Genomic DNA, 12,561 nt, shown 5'->3' with positions numbered 1-12,561 from the left:
CTTGGGTATTACATCTAAACAATTAGAAGAATTTTTAAATGTTCCCAAATGTCGACTTGGTAAGCTTCTCATCTTTCAACGGGCGTATGTATATGAACACATACGTATATGAAAAAAAAACATTAAACACCAGTATAATCGAGGAATTATACTTTAAACCTTTATTTCCAACTTTGTAAATTTTAAAACCAGTCAGCTCCTACTGAAAATTGTAACATTCAACGAAAATATTTTATTTTATCATGGTTTATGCCTAATCATTAAAAATGCAGAATGTGTATTGGGGCGTAATTCAAAACAAATAACTCTTTTCAAGATCAACTAAATATTTTAAATGTATTTATCTCAATTTATATAGACTGACACTCAAAAAGAATCAGCACAGCGTTTTGTATTCCCAGTAATTCATTACAAACTTGTTATGGGTTCTAATGTTTACAGGCTTCTAAAATCCAACAGAGACTTATGGAGGAAGTTTAGACACTGAAGAGAGAATAAATCGGGAAGGAACGCGTAACGACCCCCAAAACACTCATAAACAGGGTTGTGTTTGAAAGTCCAAATTATATAAATCACCTCTTCGATCTTCACTCAATTCCGGCATTTCTCCCTTTAGACCTTCAGTTTATCATTCGGAAAATAGTGAAACGTTGGTACAACTTACACCTTAGTGAGTGTTTCATAGCTTTTACCTGTGTTTTAATTTGTAAATATTATAAATGTTAATATCAGTTTTAAAATTTTTATATTTAAAATTTTATAAAAATACTATGTTTAATATTTAAAATTTTATAAAAATATGAAAATACTAAATACAAATTTTTAAAAGAGTTTACCTGGATGTAAAATACTATATTTTAACATTGTCAATGGTATGAATTCGAATAAAATGTTAAAGAAAATTGTATCCCCATTTCAATATTACATGCACAATAAAAAAAATTATTACAAGTTAATTAATTTATTTTTAAAATGTAAAAAAATTAATAGAAAACATACATGTATTTGTTTTCTGTTCAAACAATTTCTTTAAACATGAAAATAACGGTAATTACTATTACTAAATTTTAAATTATTTAATATACATTTGTAATATTACTGATAAACGAAATGCTAAAAATAATTTTAAATTGCTTCATGGTCATGATATGGTGGTTGTTCAGTAAAGGCCAGCTGACCATATGAGCATATTAAAATAATCCCCACATGTCAACAACAATACAATAATAAAATTTTAAAAATGTAAACTTTCCAAGAAAAACATTCTGGTTCAAAAAGTGCAATTTTTCTCTCTTGTAATATCGTTTCTTTGTGTAACATAATTCATTTCTCTCTCCTTTTATTTTGACTTATTTCATTTACCTTTTCCTTTTGTGTTCATTAAATAAACCCTTTTTAATTTCACTCTAAATTCTGTGTACCTACTGTGAGAACATTTGGACATTAATGAAACATATTATCTTCTCAACTAGAGCCAACATTCGACCAGATCTTCTTTCAAGACCTTAACGTCATGAAGTGGTAACATAACTATAGTTCAGAATTAAAAATTATACCAAAAGTCCAATATTTTCTGTTGTCAAAATTAAATTAATAACCCATATACAGTCCACTTTATTATTTCTACAATAACCTTTTGATTACGCTACAGTGGTATATCTTAGAAAATTACTTGTCTGCTAAACAAGTCTGTTGTTAGGAATGTTTAGATTAAATCTCGTATTTAGATGTAATTGCAGCGTTGCTAAAGTACGGACGAGTTATAGGCAAATATTATATTTTATACGTTTCTTATGTTTTGTTTTATAACCAAGGCTTTGCTTGTTTTTTGTTGTATTTGTATATTTGATTTTATAGATTTTATTTACTATTTCCAATTTTGTTATACCTTAGTTCTGTACTCTATTTACGTATTTCCTTCTTATATTTTACTTTATTAGATATTTTCTATAATAACCTATATACCTTATACGATATGGAGGGTCACTGTTACACCCCTTTTTCATATGATCTACTCAACCAATTTTTACGATTGAGGTGTCGCTTGAAATATAATAAGAATTAAAGCCACGTGAGTATTTAAATGGCTGTTTTTGCTTCAGTATGGCAAAAAATTCAATAGTGTAATGTTGAAAATAGTACGTTAAAGTGCTTTAAAGAATCTAAAGTTATTTAAATACACAACTACATCCTCAATCCGTTTACCACTGTAAAACTGGTAGAAACCTTAACTTGTTCATGTGTGAAGATAGATGTGTTTATGTTTGAATCACTGATTCAAATATTTTTCTTTCGTCGTATTTAACTCGCGGGGATCATTGATGTGTTTTCTCTACCTTCTACTGATAAACCACAGCCTGTTAGATATACTTTTATGCCCCCATCGCAGCAAACCTGCAGACTAAGCGAATTCCGATTTCCTAGTTGGGAGTTTCACTCAAATATTTCCTTAAGTGTCAGAATTATTTCCTACTTACATGACATTAAGTTTTATTAGTACTTAAGGATGCTATTACTGTACACTGAAGATACTCCCCCCAACCCCTAACTTCTTACTTTCCCTCATCTCTTCAATTTGGAACAAATCTTCCCTCTACTTATCATGTTTTCCCAAAATCCATCACCACTTACTCAATTTTAGGTGTTTTATGTGGAAGAGACTTTCTCTGTATTTATCCTAATTTCCCTTCCCTCACCTCCTACACACTCTCAACTCCTTGTGGAACAGACCTCTCCCTACTTATCCCTACTTTCTACCCGCCCATACCTCCTACTAACCCTCAGCTCTTTAATGTGTAACAGACTTTCTCTCTACTTATCCTACTCACCCCAACCTCATACCTGTTGGTCACTCTTAGCTCTTTAATGTGGTACTTCTCTCTACTTATCCTAATTTCCCTCCCTCACCTCTTACTCACTCTCAGCTCCTTAATGTGGAACATAACTTCTCTATACTTAACCTACTTTCCCCCAGCCCCTACCTTTTACTCACCCTCAGATCCTTAATATATAACATGTATTCCCTCAACTTATTCTACTTTCCCCCAATCCACTTCTTCCTACTCAATTTTACCTCCGTGGAACAGAACCTCTCTCCACTATCCTACTTTCGCAACCACCTACCCCTTACTCAACCTCATCTCAATTAGAACAAACTTTTTCCACTTATCCTACTTTTCCCGGTTACCTCCCGCTATCTCCGCGTCCCGCCACCTCCGTGTACCGCTACCTCCGAATTTCAGAGTGACCCCTATAATCCTCGGTTACTTCCTGCGTTAAGACTTTCCGTCCAAACCTAACCTAACCTAACGTAACCTAACCTAACCTAACCTAACCTAACTAACCTGACCTAACCTAACCTAACCTAACCCACGGGTTAAATTTTCATTAAATCTTCCATCCACGGGGCTTCGCAGCCGTGGATGCAATGACAGCTAACAACGCAGGCAGTGATGTGATTATAAGGGTCACTCAAGAATTCGGAGATGGCGTGACAGATTTGGGTTCGGAGATGGCGGAACGCGGAGATAGTGGGAGCACACGCTTTTCCCACCCTCCCTACTCACCCTCAGCTCCGTCAGGTGGAAGAGACCTCCCCTCTGCAGCACGGATGCCTCCCCCTGGTCGTTGCTCGACAAAGGATTGCCGTCCAGCCTGAGCTCTCTCACTGAGAAGGCGACAGGACTAAATGTGTTGGCGGGGAACTCCGTGATGTTGTTGTTGCTAAGGTCGAGCTTGTGGAACCTATGTTTGGACATGCGCTGGATCACCTCCTTGGCTTCATCACCTGGAAATTAATGATGGTTTTGTTGATGTAAGAGACAGTAACGTTCTGAAGGAGTTGGTCTGGATAGTAGTTTTATGGAATCATCATCCAACTGTTGATTCGTCTACTTGACTCAAGTTTGATTCTTCAACTTTATGTTTTGACTGGTATGCATCCGAAAAAAATCAGGAATACATAGTTTATCTTCTTTTAAACTGTTTCTACTAACTTAATAAAGAAAATACATGCATTATTTATCAATTTGAATTTGCGGACAGGTCAATAAGGTATATGTAGGCTCATTTCCAATAGGTTAGGACATAAATTGATGCATATTGCTTACTCACAAGTTGTTATGTTGATTAAGAATATAGTTTTCCTACAGTTACCTGACAAAGCAGGCTTTCTTGTACTAATTATAGCCAATTGCTGCTTTTACATACTTTTTCGCACTCATTTTACTTTTTCCGCACTCCAGTATTCCAACTAAACAACAAAAAACAATTTGCTTTTATAAAGCACGTAATACGTGTACACTGTACGTTCAGTGTTTGAAAGACTAATTATTTCTAGGCTTTATAGTAACTGTAGGAAAAATGTAATGTGTAACACGAGCGCAAAGTGTCTTTGCTGCATTCGAGAAGCTTACCAAACTCGTCAGCGGCTCGTGTATAAACATTTCATATGCAGCAAAGTGTCACTTCGTACACTAGTTACATAATTAACTATTTCTTCATACTGCAGCAAAACAGCCGTTTTCATACAGTGATGCACCTTTTTATAACAAAAAATGTATGCAAAGCATCACAGTACCCTTAGGGGTACAAATTCATACTTATTATTTAAATACGTTATTTCATCCAATTTATCTCTGGAAACATTACAACGAAATTCTTCCATTGTAACGCGTAAATGTAGTAACTAGAGACTGCAAGAAACAGCGAGAACTAAATATGATATTGACACAAGCCAGAGCAAACACGTAACCGATCTCAATAAAGTGGAGAGCAAATAAACATGTTTGCTAACGATACGGTCGAGGCGGTGTTCACTTTCCTTCGCCCTAGACACTGTTATATTCCTTAATTAATAACCAATTATATGTTGATTAGGAAAAATAATTAAGAGGACTATCTTTAATCCTTTGAATTTTAGTTACAGTCTCAACAGTGAGTTTACTTTTAAGAGGAAGCAATGTCAAGTTTGAGTAATAATGTTTCAAGGACGAATAAAAAATAAAAATAAAGATTTTCCTTATAATTGTCTCTCTTACAAATAAATAGAAGCGGGTCTAGCGATTAATACGGAAAAAAGGTCATTGCATGAGAGAACTAGAGGGGAATTGTTGTGGAGGCTGGAGATGAAAGAGGGCTGTAGCACTAATGGATTAATTAGAGTTAAAAAAAAGTAAACTAAGACAAATTGGTAAACCATCTTGAAAATAGTTTTAATCGATTACAAAACCGCAAAGATAGTATCTTCACATAAAATATATCTTCGTAAGCACAGACTTATGTCGAGTACTCATGAACAAAATGCTGAACAATTCTAAATTGCTTCATGGTCTGACTATGGTAACGCTTACATTATTTGATGCTAAACAAGTCTGTTGTTGGGATTGTTTTACCTTACAGTTAGGAATGTGTAGATTTAACCTCGTATTTAGATGTAATTGCAGCGTTGCTAAAGTACGGACAAGTAATAAATAAATCACTAAATACTGCTGAAAATAAGAATCTAAGCTAATAGAAATTGTGAAAGGACCCTCATTTAATTGCTTGTTAAGTCAAAGGACACAAAAAATACTTTGTCAAGACTAAACAATTAAAAGTTATTCAGTGAGTACTCACCGGTCAGCATGAGGTCAGAAAGGTCAAGGCATCCAGTCATCATCCTCCTCTCTTGACCTGTGTAGTGGCGAATACCGGTCAAGTTGACAAACAATGGTTCTGCATCAATGGAGTCAGAGATGGTCACATACACAGTCGTCTTCTTGCTGATGATTGTCTCCTGGACCAGGGGTATGCCTTCCTCAGCAGCCAATAGAAGCTCAGTGATGTTCTCTGGCAGTGCCATGTCTAAAGCGTTGATTGAATACAAGTCAACTTCCTTCTCTGGTGATTCAGATGAAAGCAATGGCTTTTCTGGAATTGCTTCTTGTGCGAGAGCCAAACTTTCTTTAGCCACAGCAATATCTTCTTCTGTAGGTGGAACCGCGGGAGCATCGGATTCTTCTAAAGCTACTCCAGGAACAGAAATCCACTTTCTTGGTTTCTTCTTTTTGTTCTTAGGCGTGGATTCTCCAGAATGTACCTCTGCAGAAACGTTTTCAATCTCTTTAATAATCTCAGCTATAGTCTCTGGTTCAGGTTCCTTCTTTTCTTCTGGTGCAGGAACTTCATCGACCTTTTCTTCTTTCGATGCAGACATCCATTTTCTTTCTTTCTTTTCTTGATTTTGTTCTTTCAAAATCTTTTCTTCCATTTGCTCTTTCAGAATCTGTTCTTCCTTTTGATCTTCCAAAATCTTTTCGACTGGTATTTCTTCAACTTCTTTCGAAGCTGAAATCCATTTTCTGTCTTTCTTCTTATCTTTCTTTCCTTCCACAGCAGACACAGGCTCTTCCTTCTTCTCGGGTGTCTTCTCTGTCAGTACATCCTGGTCAGCTTGGACACCCCGGGCGTCGAGGGAATCTTCGGCTGCAGACTCTGCAGAAGCCACGACCTCCGGAGGAACGACTTGTTCGGCGTCTCCTGCCGGCTCCGCAGCCACCGGCACATCCTCCACGGCAGGCACACCGGTGATGGAGGGTGAAGGTTCCTCAGGGGAGAGAGTCGAAGGTCCAGGGGTCGTAGTGTGCCACAGCCGATCCCGCTCTTGTGTAGATGCTGTGGTAACAAACGCGTACAACAGCAGGCAGCACAGCTGGAACATACATTAGCAGATAGACTGTGGTAATTTGTATCAATAATGTTAAAAAAAAAAAAAAAAAACAGATGCAATCCATTCAGCTTTCGAGGGTGTAACGCAAATTTACTCACTTTTGTGGGCCAAATAACATTTAAAAATAGCTTTTTGAGGAAATAAATAGTATTAAATCTAATTTAATTTTACCACATATTCTTTCCACTTATTTATCTATATTTTCTTTCTACTAAAACGTATTTTTCTTAAAGGGATTTACATATTACCTGTGCATGGTAGAATTATTCAGTTAATTTAAAACACAGATCAACTTAGAGCTATGTTTCTAACCATGGCTGTGAGTAGTAAAATGCATTTATATTTTGTTCAGTAGACGTAAAAAGTTCTATTTTAAATTTCAAACAACATATTTTCAAGGCTATAACGTGTATGTGAGTTTGTTAATAGTATTTAACTATAATCATAATGCTATGACAAATACTTAATTTACCACATATTTTCATGGTAACTCTCACATTTTTCTTAGCATTTCTATTTCAATGCCAAGTAAGTATAACAAAACATTTGACAACTTGCAGCGAATTTCATTGATTAGTTCATTTAGAATTCCCATAAAGTATATATAACCTTCTGCTGTAACTGAATAGATATATCGTTCAACGATACCATAATGTCAATTAGGTGATTGAATTGAGTAACTGACCCAAAAAAACTAAAAAAAATGTCTAAATAATCAGCCTTGTAAGAATACAAAATACCCTAGTGTAATTTAATTGTGGTAAAAAATTAATTAAAATGAAACGCATAAGACTAAAATAACTGATCATAAAAGAAAGGTTTACGTCAAAGTTAGCAATGTCCTAGAAATCTGTTGTTTTTAAACTGACAAACAGTGCGCAAACACGTACGTTTCCACATTGCTAGGCTAATCACGTACGCAGTTTGCTTCTCACATTAGTCATGTTTATAATTCCGACAAGTTCCCTGTTGACTAGAGATGTTAATTTACCTTGTGTGCGATTTTAACAGCTAAAAGGTTTAAGCAAAGATTATGCAATGATTTAACAATGATTAAACAATGATTAGCAATGATTAAACAAACTCCATTATACATTTAAAGTTTGTGGATCAGCTGATCGTAGTTAGGTGTGATTATGCTAGTTTGGTGGTTTTTGTATTCGTTGATGCCTTCTCTTGATTTGTCATATTGACCTTAAAATATTGTTAGTCTAGGATGAGCCTCTGGGTTTACATTATAACGAGAGCTCTTTTTGATGTATCTTATGTCAATGGCATTTTTCAATAGTGTTACTTGTTTGTATTTACTGTACTTTGAATTAATTTATCATTGAAATCACATGCGTGAAGAAAATCAATTGATAATGAATGTGTGATAAGTAAATTTGCAGATTTATTGTGAAAGACCTATGATGTTTTATAAAGGTTTTATGTTATGTGTTAGATTTGGATACAGATATTATGGTTCCAGTCATTTATTTTGTTAACAGTGAACTGTTTGTTAAAGATATTTATGATGCGTTACAAGATTTTCATTGCAATGGTGTTGAAATATAAGTGTTAATAAAGAATGATTAGCACGGTTACACATTTATGAGGTGCTAAGAACAGCAATATTTACCTATTTCTACCAAGCCTTGAGATCGTTAGTAAGTTTTATCGATCTAGTTACGTAAGTTAGGTTACAGCAAGCCTAACTTACGTTGATAACGAGTAAAGGAGCGAAGCAAGTACAATTTTATGAATTTATAGCTCAATCTAGGTCATTATCAAGAGATAAGAAGCTGTAAAATTGATTAGCAGTTTGGGATAGATTGTACATTAGACTATTATACATAACGGATATCCTAGGTCACTGACTGAGTTCTATAAAGTGTTAACTGTAATGTATAATGGGTAGAATTTTTTTTTTTTTTTTATTATCACTCCGTAAAACAGGGATTAAATCAAGTAACTTCCTTATAAACATTTATCCGGCTCAAAGGACCATATTTTCAAAACTGAAAACAATAATCAGACGATTTGTGATGATAAGTAGGATTTTTAATCTTTTACCTTCAGTTCAGTATGACAATTTACTTCCAACAATACGTCAATTACATTTTTTATAATAATAAAATTTTTTACCTGTGATCTGACAGAGATTATAAAAACGAAAAATACTGTATAATATCAGCTGTAGTATTTATTGTGCATAATACACAACCACAACTTACTAAGAGAAATTACAAATAAACGTGCACATAATTATCAACAATTAACTTACTAAGTAGAACCAATAAAATCATAAATAAGTTGGACATTTCAAACATATATTTTACATGACACTGTTCATTTTATGGGAAAATTTTAAAATCCCACCAATAACGAAAACCTACAAATAATATTAGTATACATTATTGTAGATCAGTTGTGTTCGGTGTATGATATTAAGTATTAAAGAATTAAAGTATTACAGTTTGGTAAAAGTTGCATTATAATAAATCGTTTACGTGTAAGTGTCGTAATGAGGCGCCTTTCAATTTTTTTTTTTTATTTTAACTACGTACAATTACGCATAAGAACAATTAAAAAAATATTTTCTTTAAATCTTTTACCTAAGATATTCGGTATATGCAATTAATTATTACACGTAAACATTTTGATATTCACATGTTTCCGATAAAATTAAAGCTAAATAAAAGTTTATAAATAGCAAAATAAATATTAAAAACTAAACGGGTCAACATAAAAATCAAATCAAATATAAATAGGCAATGTAAAAACCGGATTTAAATTTTAGTTTGGTTGTATAGAAATACTTGCACTAAAACCAAGTTCTTACTTCATAAAAAAAAATCTTCAAGCAAGTTTTCCCTAATTTTGTGTGTAATATATTACAGCTCGTGACATCTAAGCTGGCACTTGGCCGATCGCTACTAGTACCTATTTCAAAAACGTTATGTCCCGTCATGCGGGTTGCATCAACTGCCCTCGCGACCCATATGAAGGCGCTCAAGTACATAATACAAGGGGAGTCAACCCCTGGTCAACCCCGAGAGGCAGCGGAAATGTTTGCAGTCCGGTCTTTTTCCTACCTCCACCCTCCTCCCGCCTACACTGCCCGCGCTAGGCCAAGTGCCAGCTTAGGTGTCACGAGCTGTAATTTGTATGCAAACTTTTGTAATCAATGACTGTGGATGAGTCACCAAATCCTGTGTTATCCCTGTTTGGCTTACACACAACGAGTGAGGTACAAATTAGTGAGGTTCAGTTGGAACCTCAATAAAAAGTCACCCTTGATAACAAATGTCTTTTTAAAACCCCATAAATTTAATTTAGCCCTACGTATTTTTGGAAACCTCGATAACAAGTCGCCCTTGATAACAAATGTAACTTTTAAATCCCCACGAATTTTTTTACCCCTACATGTCATTGGAAACCTCGATAACAAGTCACCCTTGATAACAAATTTCAAATCCCCGCGAATTTATTTTACCCTTATATATAATTAAAAACCTCGATAAGAAGTTGCCCTTGATAACAAATGCAATTTTCAAACCCCACGAATTTTTTACTTCTACATGTTATTGAAAACCTCAATAACAAGCCACCCTTGATAACAAATTTAAAATCCCTACGAATTTATTTTGCCCTTATATGTTATTAAAAACCTCGATAAGAAGTCACCCTTGATAACAAATGCCATTTTCAAATCCCTTCGAATTCATTTTACCTCTATATATTATTGGAAACCTCGATAAGAAGTCGACCTTGATAAGAAGTCTTATATAATCTCCATGAGATTCTTGTTATCGAGGTTCTACCTGTATTTACATTAGGTTTAGATACGGCAAATTCACTTACCTTTATTGAGAGATGCATGGCGCTAACTGCCTGCCTCGCTCCGTTATCATTACACTTGTTATCAGCAAACAGACACCAGCTGTACAACCAGCCGGGATGTTCCCTGTTCCCCAGAGTGCAAGGGAACCGTGCAGCATTGACTATAGATTGTAGATACTAGTGTTGTTGATATTTGAGTTGGGGATTGCTGATCCCATCGGTGCCAGACCGTACGAATCAGCTTTTCCCCTGCGACGCTAGGCTCTTAATACGATTTTTTTCACAATAATTCAGACTAGGGGTTGCAGCATTATAAAACTAGAAATTATATAAAGGCAATAAAAATTAAAATTTATAGACTGTGTTATACCATAGATAAAACATACTCCCTTAGTAGATTCCTCATCCGTATAGAACAGCTGAAGCCAATTATATTGTTAATTCTGTCCGGTGCACTGTAGGGGTCGTGTTTTTACAGGTTGTTTCTTGTTATTTCAGTTATTTAAAACCTCAATTAACTAAATAAAACGATCTAATCATAAACAATAACTCCTTATTCTAGTTATACAACAAAACATTAAAGCACAAATCGTTAAGTTAACCCGAAAATAATATAAAACAAAATTTCGCCGACACTAGCGATCAGTGTCATCGGACATGAACTAGACACAAAAAACTAGCTTCAAAATTTACAATTGGATGAGACGTCTACTTGTGTTGTTTAGTTAATGGTTATAGTTTATGGTTGTGTTCGGAATAGAGATGATCCTATTTTTTACTTTATGACTACGCCTACGCATGAGAATTCAAAGGGGGAGGTATTAAAACGTTTTTAGATGTGTCGGAAATTGAACCCGTCCTTCCCGCACCCAAGTCTGGGATGCTAACCACTGGGCTAGTAACACACCCCAGTTAATTTGTTTATAGCAACTGGGCCGTGTGAGACAGAATTAATAGTTGATTGTGTCATGAGTTATAGAAAGCACATATTGGAGTTGTTTGGAACCATAGACTACAGAACTGTAGAACTATTTTTGAGATTGAGATTGAAGTGTTTTTATTGGTGTATATGATCCATAGTTTTTAGCATTGGTTATAGAATATCTCCGATTATTATAGACTATTGCAATTTAATTCATGATTGAGACAATCCAATAGGTCAACTTGGACGTAGACTATACTATTGAGCGTAGATTTTGCTGTGCTAGGTCTTATCAGGGATTTTGTTCCAATTTTATTTATAGTTTGCCTCCAGGACTGATTACATGACGAAAATAATAGGTTACTAACCTATTATTGATTTTCACATTACTTCAGGGCAGGCCTAGGGGTTGCGCCTTTATTACTTAGATCAAATTCATTGGTGATATTTGAACCCGTTGGCGGGATTTGAACCCGGGATCCCTGGGACCAAAGTCCCACGCTCTGACCACTAGACCAGCTCGCTCCCCTCTATTGAGCATGGGAGATACTGGAATTTAAATTCAAGGTTGCGATTGCAATGATCTCATATGTCTATATGGACCGTAGGCAACATTAGCTAAACTAGTAGGCCTAGATACTAGAGTTAATGTTTGACTTTGGTATTGCAATCTCGTTGGTCTATTTGGACCGCCAAATGCAACATTATTAACTACTAGCTGTAACCCGCGGGCTTTGCCCCGTTTAACTTCTTAATTTTAAAGATTATCTCGTTCGCATGGCTCAATCACGTCCTGGTTGAAGTTTGTTCGCTACGCTCACTCACCTTTAGGTTGGAGCTCGTTCGCTACGCTCACTCACCTTTAGGTTGGAGCTCGTTCGCTGCGCTCACTTGCCTTCAGGTTAGCTCGTTCGCTACGCTAACTCGATCGCCTCCAGGTTGAAGTTCGTTCGCTCCGCTCACTCACCTTTTGGTTGCAAATTAGCTGTTGTCATAAATGTAAAAGAAATAATAGTGCTGCACCCTGTTGGTAATCCTTGGAACTTTAATGCTATTGAACATCATAGAACAGAACCAACTTGTTTAGTTGAAACAGCTGTTAAGA

The 12,561-nt window shown here is 35.3% G+C and overlaps 1 protein-coding gene across 1 annotated transcript in view; it reads right to left on the bottom strand.

The window, feature by feature from the left end:
• Positions 1 to 10,652, bottom strand: part of LOC128984733 (uncharacterized) — a 45,391-nt gene extending 34,739 nt beyond the window's left edge. Inside the window, exons 1-3 of the mRNA XM_054404075.1 lie at positions 10,556 to 10,652; positions 5,617 to 6,691; positions 3,567 to 3,787 (exon numbers count right to left, since the gene is read on the bottom strand). Coding sequence (XP_054260050.1) covers positions 3,567 to 3,787; positions 5,617 to 6,691; positions 10,556 to 10,573 — 1,314 coding nt within the window. The 5' untranslated portion in view covers positions 10,574 to 10,652. The remainder of the gene's footprint in view (positions 1 to 3,566; positions 3,788 to 5,616; positions 6,692 to 10,555) is intronic.
• Positions 10,653 to 12,561: the final 1,909 nt, after the last annotated feature.

Source organism: Macrosteles quadrilineatus, unplaced genomic scaffold (assembly GCF_028750875.1).
Source record: "Macrosteles quadrilineatus isolate MER2022 unplaced genomic scaffold, UCM_ALF_1.0 Scaffold_2__2_contigs__length_208266976, whole genome shotgun sequence".
NCBI lineage: Eukaryota > Metazoa > Arthropoda > Insecta > Hemiptera > Cicadellidae > Macrosteles > Macrosteles quadrilineatus.
The sequence above is the reverse complement of the archived record's forward strand: the minus strand, read 5'-3'. Positions and strand labels throughout refer to the sequence as shown.